This window comes from Anomaloglossus baeobatrachus, chromosome 1 (genome assembly GCF_048569485.1).
Source record: "Anomaloglossus baeobatrachus isolate aAnoBae1 chromosome 1, aAnoBae1.hap1, whole genome shotgun sequence".
Classification (NCBI taxonomy): domain Eukaryota; kingdom Metazoa; phylum Chordata; class Amphibia; order Anura; family Aromobatidae; genus Anomaloglossus; species Anomaloglossus baeobatrachus.
Genome location: NC_134353.1, coordinates 902,317,684 through 902,335,952, shown reverse-complemented (window position 1 = coordinate 902,335,952; position 18,269 = coordinate 902,317,684). Strand labels below are relative to the sequence as shown.

Sequence of the window (18,269 nt, the reverse complement as noted above, 5' to 3'; positions counted from 1 at the left end):
CCTGATAAGGTCAGATCGCTGGTGGGATCGCTGCTGCGTCGCTATGTGTGACACCACCTTTAAGCTTAAAGCATAATATGTTTGCTCCTTGTATGCTGTAAAGAACCCACTGCCTCACAGAGGATGTGGCCATGTTTGTTGGACAGCAGTATGTATATCGGGGACTCATCACCCCGTATGTATGATGAGTGGTGGCAGCGTGGTGTGTAGCAGGGATGCGTGCGCTATACCTGGCTGTGACTTATGCTCACTTTATAGACTATAACGTGGAGATATATATAATCTCCACATTATAGTCTATAAAGTGAGCATAAGTCACAGCCAGGTATAGCGCACGCATCCCTGCTACACACCACGCTGCCACTATATATATATATATATATATATATATATATATATATATATATATATATATATATATATATATTATAATTTATTATTTATATATGCGACAGAGATATAGATTGATACATATATTATAGACAGAGAGATATAGATATTATAATTTTTTTTTTTCTGATTTTTGCCATTGTAGGCCCAATATTTGCCACCACGTTCTTGTCCTTGACATGCGCAATTAGCAGCTACAGACTGAACAGACTTTGTTTTAGGCCTCTTTCACGGTCCGTGTTGAAGGTGTGTATGGCCCTCCGCGTGCTGTGATTTTTGTCACACTAGTGTTCACCTGTCCCCGGCGCTGATGTCTCCGGCACTACTGCTTCTTCCAGGTCCCGGTGCAGTGAATATTCATGAGCATAATGAGCGAGCCCGGAAGCAACAGCAGCGCTGGAGTCAGGTGAATATAGGAAATCAATTTATTTCAAAAACACGTGTTTTCTCCGGTACATGTCACATGGATCACATCAGTGTGCGGTCCATGAGACATCAGTGCTACCAGAGAAAAACGGACTTGTTTCCGTGAGGAACACACGGAAACGTGTGTGCTCAGTACAGACACACAGTCCTTGTGAAAACACTGTATGCGCAGACCCATTGCTTTTAATGGGTCTGCATATGTCCGTGTCTCCGGTACGTATAAAAACAGACGTTATACTTACTCCAATAAGGCCATTGTACAGGTGGGAAGGAGGTGAGCTGCGATATTATATATTGTGAATGCTGGATCCTGTGTTATCTACTGTATATAGAGTTTTTATCAGTCATTGTACAGGAGGAGGTGAGCTGTGACATTGCATTGTGAATGGTGGATTTTGTGTTATGTACTGTACATACAGGTGTTTCATTCATTGTACAGGAGGAGGAGGTGAGCTGTGATACCACCTATTGTGGATAGTGCATCCTGTTTCATCTGTATATAGATGTTATGATTCATTGTATAGGAGGAGGTGGTGAGCTGTGACATCACCTGTTAATGGTAGACCCTGTGTTATCTACTATATCTAGAGGTGTTATCAGTCATTGTACTGGAGGAGGAGGAGGTGAGCTGTGATATCACCTGTTAGAGCACAATGACGTACATGAAGTCCAAATGGTTTCAGATTTGCGTTTTTTCCCCCTTCCTCCCAACATTGTCTATCTTTTTAGACCGTAGTCCCATCAGACGTGTTACTTAGGATCTGCGGTAATTTACCGTCATTACATGTATATTTACGGCATAAAACGGAGTCCTATCCGCAACCGGCCATTTTCTGCTGCAGATTTCACCTTTTGCGACACACAGGGCATAGTTCATGATACCTTTGCCGCATTCCTGCAGCTGTGTCCCTCCATTTATTATGGAGTTTTGGAAATTTGACAGCGTCTCAGCGCGTTCACATTTACGTGTGCGCGCTTCGGAATTTCGGCAGCAGATTATTGCTTTGCTCTGCACAGATTAAAAAAAAAAATCCCCACCTTCGCTGGGTTTCGGCTGCAGATTTCTACCTGGAAGAGATTTTGCCATATCTTTTCCTATTTGCTGTAATGACCATTACCAATGGCTGTGTCCCTCCAGAGTTCTACTATTCCATGTGACCCAGCCATTATAGAGCAAGTCTTCATGGGAGGACCCCTTAAAATAATATATACCGGTAATATTTATTCATTTATATAGCGCTGTTAATTCCACAGCGCTTTACATACATTGGCAACACTGTCCCCATTGGGGCTCACAATCTGGAGTCCCTATGAGTATATTTTTGGAGTGTGGGAGGAAACCCACGCAAACATGGGGAGAACATACAAACTCCCTGCAGATGGTGTCCTTGGTGGGATTTGATCCCAGCGCTGCAAGACTGCAGTGCTAACCACTGAGCCACCGTGCCGCCCCTTTAATAAAGTGAGCAGTTGACTGTCATTGTTGCTGATTTCTATCCCGTTGTGTTTTGCAGGGATGTCCTGTACGAGGTGGGAGAAGGCTTGATCGCCCTCATCATGGACTGACCCTGCCGGCCGATCACACGCACATTCGCAGTTTGGGATAGAGGTGAGCGCTATTTTGGGAGCCTTCGGTCATTGATAATCTCCCTACGGCCGCAGTCACATCAGCGGTATTTTGCTGCAAAACTGGATCCGTCGCAAACGCGTTTCAGTTCCTTCCATTCATTTCCAATGGAATCGCGGCAAGATGCAGTCACATGCGGTTGTGTATGATGCACGCAACCGCATGTAAACGCATCTTGTCGCGATTCCATAGGAAATGAAGTGAACTGGATCGGATCCGGTTTTGCGGCAAAATACCGCTGATGTGAGCGCGGCCTAATGTGCTCACTGTCCGTCCAGGACTAGCTGTGTCAGTGTGTAGCACGCTCATATTCGTGGGACGGATACAAAAATGGCGGCTTTCTGTGTGTAGCTACAAGTCATGCAAACGCTGCCACATGGCGGCTCCAGCCGTAGGCGCACTCGGCCTCGGCTTTACACATTTGGCCATGACACTTGTGCTTTTTGTTGCATCCCATACTGATTGTTTTGGCTAATATTTTGCTATTGGGGAGCGTATGATTGGTAGCTGCTTTGTAAAGCAACATGGCAGTCCTGTTTTAGTTAAAAACATGACATCTGCTTTGACGCTGGGTATCTGCACAGGTTAAAGGGACCTATCAGGTGCAATATGGACCCAGATCCACGAGCAGTTCTGGCTGCATATTGCTAATCCCTGCCTAACCGTCCCTGTATCTAGTAGCATAGATAAAGAGATATTTAGAAAAAGTATTTCTATAGATCCTTTATGATATGCTAATGAGGGCAGGGACTAGTCACAAGGGCATTGGTTCCCTTGGCTAGTCCGCCCTCTTAGCATGTTAGCACTCCCACAATGCCCATTGCTGAGCGTCATCGGTTGAGACACGCGTACCTGTGACTGTTGTCACCGCTTCAGAATGCTGGGCTTAGGCTCGGTGCGCAGGATCAGAGGTCCCGGCACTTACGGTCATGTGCACTAGACCTCTCGTACACTCGGCTTCATGGAGCGCATGACCGGATGTGCTGTGACTTCAGATCATGCGCACTGACCCTAAGCCCGGCGGTCTGAAGAGGTGACATCAGACACAGGTATGCGCGTCACCACCGATCACAATGGCCATTGAATAGCATGTTAGTACACCCCTGTGGGTGTGCTTAACATGCTAAGAGGGCGGACTAGTCAGGGGGGATATAACGCCCTTATGACTAGTCCCTGCACTCATTAGCATCTCATAAAGGATCTTTAGAAATGGGTTTTCTAAAGATCTCTTTATCTATGCTAATAGACACAGGGACAGTTAGGCAGGGATTAGTAACATGCACCCAGAACTGCTCGTGGGTCTGGTTGCATATTGGTCGTGACAGGTTCACTTTAAGGCTATGAGCCCACGCTGCGGAAAATGCGCGGATTTTGCCGTGGATTTCTTGCGGAAAAGCCGCGGATTTTCCAGAACTCTGCAGCACAGCTACTCCCCAGCCATTTCTATGGCATTTGGGAAATGCTGTGCCCACGCTGCGGATTTTTCCACAGCGGAAATCGTGCGGATATTCGTGCGGAAAAATCTGCAGCATGTCAATTATTGTTGTGGATTTTCATGCGGATTTTGCCTATTCAATTGAATTAAAAAAAAATCACAAAATCCGCGTCAAATCCGCATCAAATCCGCACCTATGAAAAGGTGCGGATAACGGGGGAAAACTGCGGATTTTGATGCAGAAAAATTCGCAGATACAGAGTCCCGTGGGCACATAGCCTTAGAGTTTGTAGCAGAAATTTCTGCCTCATTTCTGCATTTTTTTGGCAGGAAAAACGCTGCGTAAAATAAGCACCATTTGTTGTTTTTGATGCTTTTTTACATGTGTTTTTTTCCCCCCGCTCATTAGGCTATGTTCACACTTTTGTGTTTGTGTTGTTAACGTTTTTAAATGAGTTTTCTGCAAATTAAAAGCTGTTTTTTCCAGTACAAGCAAAATCTATCAGATTCCAGAAATCTCTCGCACACATTTGCTTTTTTTTTTTTTCGTGACTGAAATGGAAAACTGCTCCGTTATTGAAAGAAGCAATGTGTCAATTTTTTCAGCGTTTTTTTCCACCATTGTAAGCAATGAGAGTGGAAAAGCACAATTGCAGCGTTTTTTGCTGAATGGAACTACCGTAATTAATTTTGTTTAGCCATGTACTGTAGACAAATGACACACTAAAAACGCAGCCAAAATACTTTTGGTCTTATTTTTGGGAAAACTTGGTAGAATGCAGTGGTGGAGGCACATGCACACTCCATGACTTAAAGGGAATCTGTCACCAGATTTTTGCTCCTCCATCTGAGAGCAGCATAATGTAGAGACAGAGACCCTGATTCCAGCGATGTGTCACTTACTGAGCTGTTTGCTGTCATTTTAATAAAATCACTGTTTTCTCTGCTGCAGATCTAGCCGTTATACAAAGCTCATGAATATGCTGGACTACCTACAGCACGTCAAGTAGTCCTGTAATGATAATCTCCTGCTGATTAAACTGTGATTTTATCAAAACTGCACTACGCAGCCCAGTAAGTGACACATCGCTGGAATCAGGATCTCTGTCCCTACATTATGCTGCTCTCAGATTAGGTGTCAAAAACCTAGTGACCCATTCCCTTTCAGTTTTTCTCTATGGAACTACCGTAGATCGTAGAGTATTCCTGCCAGTCCCGTAGACACTGAATGAAGTGGTTTATCGCACAAACAGGTCCTGAACCGTTCCGTCCAGGCTCTGTTCTTGGGCTCAGTGGTCAGACCGTCACCAATCAAAAAGTTATTACCTGTCCTGTGAGGAGATGATGGCTTCCAATGTTGGGAATAAGCCTGTAATAGGGAATTTTTCCAGTTGTTAAAGGGGTAAAATTGCAACTTGCTTGTAAAAACAAGCAAGTTTGCAATTTTCTATTAAAAAACTTCAAAAACTGCAGGATTTTGTTTACTGCTCATTGCCTAGGCTACCGACCACCTCTGCAGTGGCCTTTCTCCTGTATAGCTAGTGCAGCGTTAACTAGCGCTGCTCTGAGGATGGCCCCTTCTAGCAGCATAGGAGGACTGGCAATTTGGGCCAGCGGTATAAACATGCTGCTGGTCCTAACTGAGGAGTGCAGCTTTCCCGGCCAACAGGAGGCTGCGGAGTGGTGTATGCTGAAAGCTAAATGTATATTAATATAGTATACATCAGTAGCTGACTACAGAGCAGCGCTCACAGTGCAGCTCACCCGCTTTACTCACCCGCAGTGCTGACTCTATGACCGGGCTGAAGCGGTGTATGTGCTTCACATGTGTCATTCCTATATAGGTTTTAAGAGGGGGAGAAGAAAGACAACCCTGACAGCTGCCGCTTCTGCCTCCTTTTTTACTACCTGTATGGCTTTTATTGTCTTTGACTCAGAGTTTCGTGCCTTTGAGAGTCTGCAGACTTCAGAGCTGAAGCTCCCTGATTATTCCTGCTTGTTCATGGTCTGCACATAGTTTGGTCTAGAAATTTACATTATGGGAATTCTGCAACTCCAATAACAGGTAACAGACCAAAGAGTACAGCTCTGCAATGTATGTACACAGTGACTGCACCAGCAGAATAGTGAGTGCAGCTCTGGAGTATAATACAGGATATAACTCAGGATCAGTACAGGATAAGTAATGTAATGTATGTACACAGTGACTGCACCAGCAGAATAGTGAGTGCAGCTCTGAGGTATAATAAAGGATAAATAATGTGTGTACACAGTGACTGCACTAGCAGAATAGTGAGTGCAGCCCTCGAGGATATTACAGAATGTAACTCAGGAAAAGTAATTCAAATTGGGTGTCCATATATATCCTCTTTCCTGCCGCTGTTGTCCTGACTTTTTCATCCAGTGGGGGAACATCAAGTGCTCGCTGCAGCCATTCAGTTACCAGTGATTGGCTGCAGTGGTCATATTCTGTCCAACGTGGAAGAAATTAAGAGATTGTTTTTTTTTTCTGATGCAGATAGAATAAGGGTAAGTTCACACAGCGCGTTTTTCGGGTGCGTTTTTGGCCTCAAAACTGCATGACTTTGCTTCCCCAGCAAAGTCTGAGTTTTTATTTTTGCTGTCCTCACACAACTTTTATTTTTTTAAGCTGCGTTTTTGAGCTTAAAAAAAAAAATGGACATGTCAATTCTTTCCTGCGTTTTTCTGCGTTTTCCCCCCATGCAATGCATTGGAAAAACGCAGCAAAACGCAGAGATCAAAAATGCGGTAAAAACGCATGCGTTTATTGCCACGTTTTTTGCCGCGGGTGCGTTTTGCGTGTTTTTAGCGGCCAAAAAACGCACAAACGCAGCGTCAAAAAAACGCAGCGTGTGCACATAGCCTATAACTGCTGCAGTCAATCACAGGTGACTGGCTGCAGTGATTACCTGATGGCCCCCACCTGAGGAGGATGGTAAGAATCCAGTTTCCTCTGTGCATTGCTGGCAGTGTACCTTCCTCCCTGGTGCTTTGTTCTCATTGCTTTCTAGGCCTATTAGAGGACAATAGACTCTTTATTAGGTCCTTTTAATCCTCCACCTACAATTATGAGATTACTTTGAAGAGATAACCCTTGGCTTTGCAGCAGGTTGTAAACTGAGATTAGTCTGCCCTAATATCCATGCATATTAACCCTTTGTGCTGATTGATTGAGAAGTAAAAAAAGTGATTTTTTTTTTTTTTCCCCCCACATTGATACCTGCAATTTACTGCAAAAGCCACTGACACGCCAAACCAGTTGCATGTTGCACGCGCCGTCTCCTCTGACATCGATGTGTCATGTAGACGGGGATATAAGTGATAAAAGTGAAAGAGCTATTTATAATAATAATAATTAATAATAATATTTATTCATTTATATAGCGCTATTAATTCCACAGCGCTTTACATACATTGGCAACACTGTCCCCATTGGGGCTCATAATCTAAATTCCCTATCTGTATGTTTTATACCTCACGTCAATTCTCTTCTTTCTCCCCCTCAGCGTGCAGAAGTGATGGAGAACTCGTCCGTGGCCTCGGCCTCCTCCGAAGCCGGCAGCAGTCGCTCCCAAGAGATTGAGGAATTGGAAAGGTTTATCGACAGCTACGTCCTGGAGTATCAGGTGCAGGGGCTGCTGTCCGACAAGACTGAAGGCGATGGAGAAAGCGACAAAACCCCATCTAATAGTTGCCAGGTGAGCTCGTGAAGAACGACAAAAGCTCTTGCTGCCTATGCAGAGCACTGTAGATGGTTACTCATCTAGGCTGCTGCCCTCTGCATAGGCAGCGGCTGTATTGAATATCATGTACTGCACTACACTCTCCGGCAGCACTTTGCCTCTCCTCTTACTTGTAATGACGGAAGAGCAGTGACCAGGACTTTCTAGGAGAGCCGTCCCAAATTTTAAAGTGCGTCCCTCACAAAAACAAACAACAAAAAACCCGATCATTACAATAATTTTTCAGTTTCTAACCCTGACTAGTACCGAATGGGGCCTATTAGCATCAGATTGGCTACATATGTGACCACTAAAGATGGAGGTCGGCAATCATTAAGGCAAAAACGAGGCCAGGAGCTGACACTGGAGCTGATCGTGAACTTTCGGCAGCAAAGATTAGAGTGAAGCTGTGAATTAGACAGGCCATTCCCAACTTCGGTTTGATCATCATACCTGAAGATTTTTGGAATGATCCGCACAATCGATTTATATCTCTTGACAAGGATGACAGAAATACTGAGGAATTATGGACACGTATAAGGTCTATTGTTACTGAAGAAGCCAGAAAGACAATAAACGAGCCAGAAAGGACTCCTTCACCACCCGGCAATTTTTCACTTTTTTCTCTTTTTTTCTTCTAAGAGCCATAACTGTATTATTTTTCCATTAATATAGCCATAATGAGGGCTTGTATTTTGCGGGTCGAGTTGTACTTTTGAGCAGCATCATTCACTCTGCTCCATATTGTACTGGAAAATGGGAAAAGGAAATCTAAGTGCGGTGAAAATGCAAAAAGAAAGAGCAATTCCACAATGTTTTTTTTTGTTTTTTTTTCTCCTCCCCGTGTGCACGATGCTAAACCCGACCTGGCACCATGATTCCGAGGCCAGCACAAGTTCAGAGGTACCAAACATGTATAGTGTTGATTTTGTTTTGTTTGGTTTTCTGTTTAAATTTTTTTTTAGAAAGTTGTTAAAAGAAAGTTTGACCTTTTGTGTGCCGTTTTTCGAGACTTGTAACGTTGTCATTGTACAGGATCTGGGACTCAGTGACTGCTTATTTTTTGCATCTTGAGCTGATGTTTTTCTTTATACCATTTTTGGGTAGATGCGATGTTTTCATCACTTGTTATTGCATTTTAATGCAATGTTGAAGTGACCAAGAAAATATAATTCTGGCGATTTCCCCCCCCCCCCCCATCCCTCCACCCCCTCCTCTTTATGCCCTTTACTGATCACATTATTTTACTTTAGATTTTGATAGTAGTGGTGGGATGGTGGGATGAAGAGAAGGAACAAGGCAAAGATGATCAGCAACCCGATAGCTTGATACTATCAATATAACAGCGGAGAAGACCTTGGTGGAGCTATCTAGGAGAAGACCCTGGTGGAGCTATCTAGGTGGAGAAGACCCTGGTGGAGCTATCTAGGTGGAGAAGACCCTGGTGGAGCTATCTAGGTGGAGAAGACCCTGGTGGAGCTTTCTAGGTGGAGAAGACCCTGGTGGCGCTATCTAGGTGGAGAAGACCCTGGTGGAGCTATCTAGGTGGAGAAGACCCTGGTGGAGCTATCTAGGTGGAGAAGACCCTGGTGGAGCTTTCTAGGTGGAGAAGACCCTGGTGGCGCTATCTAGGTGGAGAAGACCCTGGTGGCGCTATCTAGGTGGAGAAGACCCTGCTGGAGCTATCTAGGTGGAGAAGACCCTGCTGGAGCTATCTAGGTGGAGAAGACCCTGCTGGAGCTATCTAGGTGGAGAAGACCCTGCTGGAGCTATCTAGGTGGAGAAGACCCTGGTGGAGCTATCTAGGTGGAGAAGACCCTGGTGGAGCTATCTAGGTGGAGAAGACCCTGGTGGAGCTATCTAGGTGGAGAAGACCCTGGTGGAGCTATCTAGGTGGAGAAGACCCTGGTGGCGCTATCTAGGTGGAGAAGACCCTGCTGGAGCTATCTAGGTGGAGAAGACCCTGCTGGAGCTATCTAGGTGGAGAAGACCCTGCTGGAGCTATCTAGGTGGAGAAGACCCTGCTGGAGCTATCTAGGTGGAGAAGACCCTGCTGGAGCTATCTAGGTGGAGAAGACCCTGGTGGAGCTATCTAGGTGGAGAAGACCCTGGTGGAGCTATCTAGGTGGAGAAGACCCTGGTGGAGCTATCTAGGTGGAGAAGACCCTGGTGGAGCTATCTAGACTGCGGGACAATTTATTTATTTATTTTTTTTAATTGGTGAAATACTAGACTATAGTACACTTTTTGATCACGTTTTTAAAAAAATGTTTTATTTATTTTTGGAAGGTTTGTGGGGGTGGACCAGTGAGAAGACTAGCTAAACCGAAAAAATACACATTTGGCAATGCATCAAGGGAAATCCACGGCACGATGTGTATATTGTGCTGCAGATTTGCAGTAATATTCTGTGAACGTACCCTTGTGTTGCAGTCGCACATGCTTAGGATCATCTGATCTCAGCCCTGCACTGAACTAATGGCTGTGGGAATGGTTGGAGAAAGAGTTACAGCTCCCCATATACTGTGCGGTACCATCCGCTCCCATTTATTATACAGTACCCCCCTGCTTGCCACGGCAGGTGCACCACTAAAATCTGCAGAAGATGCTGACCGTGTCCTGGAGGAGGATGCTTGTATTTGGCTTCTTTCTCCTCGAGCCTTACATGAATGGAGTCAGTTGCAAACAATGACTTCTCGCTCTTCAATTCCTTTTTTTTTTTGTCCTACATTTTATAAGAGATGATGCTTGGTCCTTCTAGAAAAGTGGTGACAGCGCTCCGATCGGTAGATCTTCCTCCCCTACTCTGCCATGGCCTGGTATGTTGATCCAATGGGTCGAGACATCCGTGAACATCTCCCCTGTGAGAATAGTGCACTTCTGATTTATATAGTAATGTGTTGTACAACCAAGAACCCCCCCCCCCCGCCCCAAAAAAAAGCCAGAATCCCCTACCTTTTCTGCGTACAGACCAATGTAACTCTATAGTTGTAGACTACATACAATATATATATCGCTGCTGACATGACCTGTATTCTTTTTATGCAGTGGACCGTGGAATGTAATGAACAATTGGATGTAAGCCGGACTTCACCAAAAAAGAAATCCCCTTCTCACACCCACAACCAGGTAATAATTCATCACTTTTACTTGATTTTTCACAAATTCAGAGCTTCCATTGTGGATTGTGCACGTGATCTGCAGCTCAGCAAAACTAGACCACTTCTATTGTCAATCACTGAGGTTGGAGAGAAGATGGACCGCAGTGTGAGCAGCCTCTTCTTACCTCTGCTTTCTGGTATCTCCAGTATTAGATGACATAGCCTGGGTGGATAGCAGTGTAAGCAGCCTCTTTTACCTCAGCACCCATGGTATCTCTAGAAATGGATCAGAGAGGGAGGACAGCAGTGTGAGTAGACTCTTCCTACCTCTGCTTTCTGGTATCTTCAGTATTAGATGAGATTGTGAGGTTGGACAGCAGTGTCATCAGCCTCTTGTTACTGCAGCACCCATGGTAACTCTAGAAATTGAGCAGATAGGGTAGATAGCAGTATGAGCAGCCTCCTCTTACCTCTCAACTCTGGTGTCTCTAGAAATAGATTAGATGTACAGTATGGACAGAAGTGTGAGCAGCCTCTTCTTACCTCAGCACCATGGTATCATCAGAATTAGATCAGAAAGATAGGATGGGCAACTATGTGAACAGCTTGTACTTCAGCACCCATGATAGCTCTAATAATAGATCAGATGTGCATGGTGGACAGAAATCTGAGCAGCCTCTTCATGCCTCAGCATCCTGGTAACACCAGTATTAGATGAGATAGGCGTGGTGGACAGCAGTGTGAGCAGCCTCTTCTTCCTGACATCTCAATACTAAATCAGAATATACACTGTGAACACATTATAATGTTTTATGTTCCTGCTCACCTCACATTGTGGTCTACCCTATGGAGTCTTAATCTGACTGTACACCTAAGGTAAACCGAACCTGCCGATATCCGCAGCATGGGTCATCTTCATGAAGACTCTCCACTCGTCCCAGTAATTACATATTAATTAAATGTCAGCCTTTAATTAAATACCTAGGAAAGAAGATAAGGAAAGGAAATACATTACCGCCCCTCAGCGACCTTATAATCTTCACATTTTATAGGAATATTTGTGTAGAGATATCTTCAGAACCAGAAAGGATTAGTCCAAGTAATTGAGTAAAGTGTAAGAAATTAGTTTTTTTTTTCTTTCCTTTTATTCAGCCATTTTATTATTGGTCCTATGGTTAATTTAATTACGACTATGTAATATTGCCCCAACGTTCAGGATGTGCTCTGTGGTCAGCGTTTATGTTCGCGTCTGGCCTGAGCAACATTTGCATAGAGTTTGTATGTTTTGAGTTTTCTCCTGGTTCTTCATTTTACATTTGCGCTCCAAATATATACTGATTATTTAACTCTGTAAAGTATGGAGTGCCTTAGGGTCTTTTTTAGTATTTATGCTTTTTTTTTTTTTTATAGGTTTTGATGACCGCTGACTTATTCAGTAGTCACCTTTTAGAAGCAACCTCGACATTAGAATGGCGGTAGCTGACAGCCCTGAGTCCAGCTGTACAAACAGTTATTTGAGGTTAAATTTGACCCCATTACTGTTCCAACTTGAAATTTGTGTAGATTTTGAATGAGTAAATTAATAATTTTTTTCTTGATATTAGTATTAACATCATGTTACTTTATTAGCAGACCTAGCCATACTCAACCTTTTGATTCCATAGAGGTTTGATTCCATAATTGTACCCACATCTAATTTCCTTATATTCTATTATTGAGAAAGTATAAGTATTGTCTTTTTTTTATCATTGCACTCATCAGAATCCATTAGCATATTGTCAGTCCAGGCCTTTGTTACGCGTGGGTGTAGTTTGATCCCATCACTGTTCCTACGTCTTTGATTTCTCATATGGTATTAGTTTGGATATATTAGTATTGTCTTTTCTCAATATTTCAATACTAATAACTAGAGTTGGTGCAAGATGCCTGTTACCTGATGACATCCACTGTACTTTCTTTGATTAGCCGGCCTGATGCTACATCATGTGTGCATCATGCCAGAAATTATTATAATAGCCGATGGATGAGGGTGGGCAAATATATTTGCACCAACTTATTTTTAATAAGCGTATTTTGGCATTCCTGGGCATTGCCAGAAATTTTGTGGGGTGTAGTTGGACCCCACAGCTGTATCCAGCTGCTGAAGTCCTCTCATTGCTAAAAAAAATAAAAAAATAATCAGTTACCTATTTTTAATCTTTATTAAAATAATATAAATTTGGCATCTCGAAATGCAAACCACAAAGGAGTTGTCCAGCAATTTCCCCCTTCTGCCGGAAGAGGTGAGATGCACTGCTTACATGGGATCGACAACCTCTTGCTAGGTATCCACATGAATACTTAACCCCTTCACGACCGCGGGCAGTAAAATTACGTCCTATTTTAACGTGACTTAACGACCAGGGATGTAATTTTACGGCCTAAAGTTCATTTGATTGCCGTGGCCATAGCAACGGCTTTCAAATGATGTCCCCTGCTGTTTCTTACAGCAGGGGACCTTTGCTTCACCCCAGGGGGGGTGGCATCGCCACCCCCCATCGACGATCGATGTGATTGGCTGTTCAAATCTGAACCGCCAACCACATCTTTCGCAATGATTTCGGTAAAAATAATGCCGGAAATAGTGCGATACTGTGAGATCCGGCTATGATGTGCTGTAGCAGGTACAGCAGATCATAGGTGGATCTCAAACATGCCGCCCCCAGCCCCTGCAGCACTGATTGGAGCGATCGTGCTATGACGCGCAATCACTCCAATCAGTGTGCAGTGGGACGGTCTGATCTGCCGGTGGCCGCCCTCCCCAGGCCTGTGCTGGTCTGGGGACCCTCCCCCAACATGTCTGCAGCGTGCAGCACCGGCTGGTACTAGTGGTACCACGCCACCGCTGCTGCTGCCGCTGCTGTCACGGAGCAGGAGCAGGAGCGGTGAGTATTGTGCTCACCTTGCAGCCCCTGCGCGCTTCCGTAATGGCCCCTGCTCGTGCCCCCCTGACATCCCGATCTGCCCCCCCGACATCCCGATCTGCCCCCCGCCATCTCTATTCTGAAGCTCCTCCGGTATCTCCCTCCTCCTCTGCTCTCCTTGCAGCCCCTGCGCACTCTTGTTATTTGCTCCTGCGCGCTCCCGTAATGGCCCCTGCCCGTGCCTCCCTGCGATCTGCCCCCCCCCCCGACATCCCGATCTGCCCCCCGCCATCTCTATTCTGCAGCTCCTCCGGTATCTCCCTCCTCCTCTGCTCTCCTTGCAACCCCTGCGCACTCTTGTGATTTGCTCCTGCGCGCTCCCGTAATGGCCCCTGCCCGTACCCCCCTGCGATCTGTCCCCCCAACATCCCGATCTGCCCCCCCGACATCCCGATCTGCCCCCCGCCATCTCTATTCTGCAGCTCCTCCGGCATCTCCCTCCTCTGCTCTCCTTGCAGCCCCTGCGCGCTCTTGTGATCGCTCCTGCGCGCTCCCGTAATGGCCCCTGCCCGTGCCCTCCTGCGATCTTCCCCCCCCCCCCGACATCCCAATCTGCCCCCCGACATCCCAATCTGCCGGCCTCCCCCGTGATTTCTATTCTGCAGCTCCTCCGGTATCTCCCTCCCCCTCTGCTCTCCCCCTCCCCCCCTGCTGTCCCCCCCGCACCCCCACTCTGCTGTCCCCCCGACGTCCTCTTACCTGTCTTCACCGGCCGATCACATCTGCCTCCATCGCTGGGTCCTTCTTCCTGGGTCTTCTGCTGAGCTGTCCAACTTCCTGCCTGCGGCTCCTGTACAGCTGTCTCTCGCTTGCCTTCTGTTCCTCCTGCTACTCCTCTGGGTACTGTGAGTATAACTTTTTTTTTTTTCTCTTTTTCCTCTATCCCCTGTCCATTTTTACACCTCGTGCGTCCCGCCGAGCGCTGATCAGGGATGCAGATAACGTATCTGCATCCGTGTTCAGTTTTCGGCGGGACTTTTTTTTTCCCGTATCCCCGACGCTTTTTGTATCGCATCAGTCCGTGCGTCCCGCCGAGCGCTGATCAGGGATGCACATAACGGATCGGCATCCCTGCTCAATTTTTGGCGTGACAAAAAGCATCGGGGATACGGGAAAAAAAAGTCACGCCAAAAATTGAGCAGGGATGCCGATCCGTTATGTGCATCCCTGATCAGTTCTCGGCGGGACGCACGGACGGATGCGATACAAAAAGTGTCGAGCATACGGGAAAAAAAGTATCGCATCTGTCCGTGTGTCCCGCTGAGCGCGGATCAGCATCCCTGCTCAATTTTTGGCGTGACTTTTGTTTTTTTTACCGTATCCCAGCGCTTTTTGTATCTCATCCGACCGTGCCTCCTGCAGCGGCCAATCAGTGCACTGCGTCTGTGCGTTTGAAAAGTCAAATGGTGTTCCTTGTCTTCTGAGCCCCACCATGCGCCCAAACAATTGATTTCCACCACATGTGAGGTATCTGCGTACTCGGGAAAAATTGCACAATACGTTTTATGGTGCATTTTTTCCTGATACCGTTGTAAAAAGAAAAAAAAAAGCTACCTTGTTGCTGCAAAAATTTTAAAAAAAATAAATAATTTTCACGGTTCAACGTTATCAACTTTCAGTGCAGCCCCTGGGGGTACAAGGGGCTCACTAAACATCTAGGTAAATTCCTTGAGGGGTCTAGTTCCAAAATGGGGTAATTTGTGGGGGAGCTCCACTGTTTAGGCACCATAGGGGGGGTCTAAAAACGTGACATGGCGTCCGCTAATGATTCCAATTAATTTTGCTGTCAAATGGTGCCCTTCTCTTCTGAGCCACGCCATGCGCCCAACAATTACTTTCCACCACATGTGAGGTATCTGCGTACTCGGGAGAAATTGCACAATACGTTTTATGGTGCATTTTTTCCTGATACCCTTGTGAAAAAAAAAGCTACCTGGTTCAAGTAACAGTTCTGTGGTAAAACAAAAGAAAATTGTATTCGTGGCTCAACATTATCGACTTCTGTGGAGCCTCTTGGGGCTCACCAAACATCTAGATAAACTCCTTGAGGGGTCTAGTTTCCAAAATGGGGTCACTTGTGGGGGAGCTCCACTGTTTAGGCACCTCAGGGGGTCTCCAAACGTGACATGGTATCCGCTAATGATTCAAACAAATTTTGCTGTCAAATGGTGCTCCTTCTCTTCTGAGCCCCGCCATGCGCCCAAACAATTACTTTCCACCACATATGAGGTATCGTCGTACTCAGGAAAAAAATGCACTATAAATTTCATGGTGTATTTTTTCCTGATACCCTTGTGGAAAAAAAAGCTACTTAGTTGAAGCAACAGTTTTGTGGTAAAAAAAAAAAATTCTTTTCACAGCTCAACTTTATAAACTTTTGTGAAGCCCCCAGGTGTTCAAAGTGCTCACAAAACATCTAGAAAAATTATTTGAGGGCTCTAGTTTCCAAAATGGGGTCACTTGTGGGGGAGCTCCATTGTTTAGGCACCTCAGGGGGTCTTCAAACCTGACATGGCGTCCGCTAATGAGTGCAGCTAATTTTGTGTTCAAAAATTCAAATGGCGCTCCTTGCCTTTCGAGCTCTGCCGTGTGCCCAAACATTTGATTTCCACCACATATGAGGTGTCTGCGTACTCAGGAGAAAATGGACAATACATTTTATGTTGCATTTTTTTTCCCGATACCCTTGTGAAAAAAAAAAGCTACCTAGTTGAAGCAACAGTTTTGTGGTAAAATATTTTTTTTTTCTTTTCACGGCTCAACGTTATAAACTTCTGTGAAGCCCCCAGGTGTTCAAAGTGCTCACCAAACATCTAGAAAAATTATTTGAGGGCTCTAGTTTCCAAAATGAGGTCACTTGTGGGGGAGCTCCATTGTTTAGGCACCTGAGGGGGTCTTCAAACCCGACATGGCGTCCGCTAATGAGTGCAGCTAATTGTGCGTTAAAAAATTCAAATGGCGCTCCTTCCCTTCCGACCTCTGCCGTGCGCCCAAACAATTGATTTCTTTGTCGCTCCATTGGGAGACCGACAATTGGGTGTATAGCTTCTGCCTCCGGAGGCCACACAAAGTATTACACTTTAAAAAGTGTAACCCCTCCCCTCTGCCTATACACCCTCCCGTGTATCACGGGCTCCTCAGTTTTATGCTTTGTGTGGAAGGAGGCACACATCCACTCATGCATTCTCATACCCCCAACCTGGGCTGTGGTCACCACGGACGCGAGCCTGTCAGGGTGGGGAGCGGTTTTTCTCCACCACAGGGCTCAGGGAACCTGGACTCCGATAGTCTTCCCTTCAGATCAATGTTCTGGAAATAAGGGCAGTGTATCTAGCCCTATTGGCTTTTCAGCGGTGGCTGGAAGGCAGGCAGATCCGTATCCAGTCGGACAACGCCACTGCCGTCGCCTACATCAACCACCAAGGCGGCACTCGCAGTCGTCAAGCCTTCCAGGAAGTCCGGCGGATTCTGCAGTGGGTGGAAGCCACAGCCTCCACCATCTCCGCAGTTCACATCCAGGGCGTAGAAAACTGGGAAGCAGATTTTCTCAGTCGTCAGGGCATGGATGCGGGGGAATGGTCTCTGCACCCAGAAGTGTTTCGAGAGATCTGTCGCCGCTGGGGAACGCCGGACGTCGATCTCATGGCGTCACGGCACAACAACAAAGTCCCGGCATTCATGGCACGGTCTCAGGATCACAGAGCTTTGGCGGCGGACGCGTTAGTTCAGGACTGGTCGCAGTTCCGACTGCCTTATGTGTTTCCTCCTCTGGCGATGCTGCCCAGAGTGTTACGCAAGATCAGGTCCGATTGCCGTCGTGCCATTCTCGTCGCTCCAGACTGGCCGAGGCGGTCGTGGTACCCGGATCTGTGGCATCTCACGGTGGGTCAGCCGTGGGCACTTCCAGACCGCCCAGACTTGCTGTCACAAGGGCCATTTTTCCATCTGAATTCTGTGGCCCTCAACCTGACTGTGTGGCCATTGAGTCCTGGCTCCTAGCGTCTTCAGGGTTATCTCAGGATGTCATTGCCACCATGAGACAAGCCAGGAAGCCAACGTCCGCCAAGATCTATTACAGGTCTTGGCAAATCTTCTTATACTGGTGCTCTGATAACGGTTTTCCTCCATGGCCGTTTGCCTTACCCACTTTTCTTTCATTCCTTCAATCCGGAATGGACAAGGGTTTGTCACTCGGCTCTCTCAAGGGCCAAGTATCGGCGCTCCGGATTTTTTCAAAAGCGTCTAGCCAAGCTTCCGCAGGTCCGCACGTTCCTGCAGGGAGTTTGCCACATAGTCCCACCTTACAAGCGTCCGCTGGAACCCTGGGATCTTAACAGGGTGCTAACTGCTCTTCAGAAACCACCTTTCGAGCCGCTGCGGGATGTCTCTTTATCACGTCTTTCGCAAAAGGTGGCATTTCTAGTGGCAATTACATCACTCCGGAGAGTGTCTGAGCTTGCAGCGCTATCATGCAAAGCCCCCTTCCTGGTGTTTCACCAGGATAAGGTGGTTCTGCGTCCGGTTCCGGAATTTCTCACTAAGGTGGTATCTACTTTTCATCTCAATCAGGATATCTCCTTACCT

The 18,269-nt window shown here is 46.2% G+C and overlaps 1 protein-coding gene across 1 annotated transcript in view; it reads left to right on the top strand.

The window, feature by feature from the left end:
* CTIF (cap binding complex dependent translation initiation factor) overlaps positions 1-18,269 on the top strand; it is a 225,439-nt gene that overhangs the window by 28,501 nt on the left and 178,669 nt on the right. The window contains 3 exon segments of the mRNA XM_075327260.1: positions 2,331-2,425; positions 7,406-7,597; positions 10,670-10,750. Coding sequence (XP_075183375.1) covers positions 7,418-7,597; positions 10,670-10,750 — 261 coding nt within the window. The 5' untranslated portion in view covers positions 2,331-2,425; positions 7,406-7,417.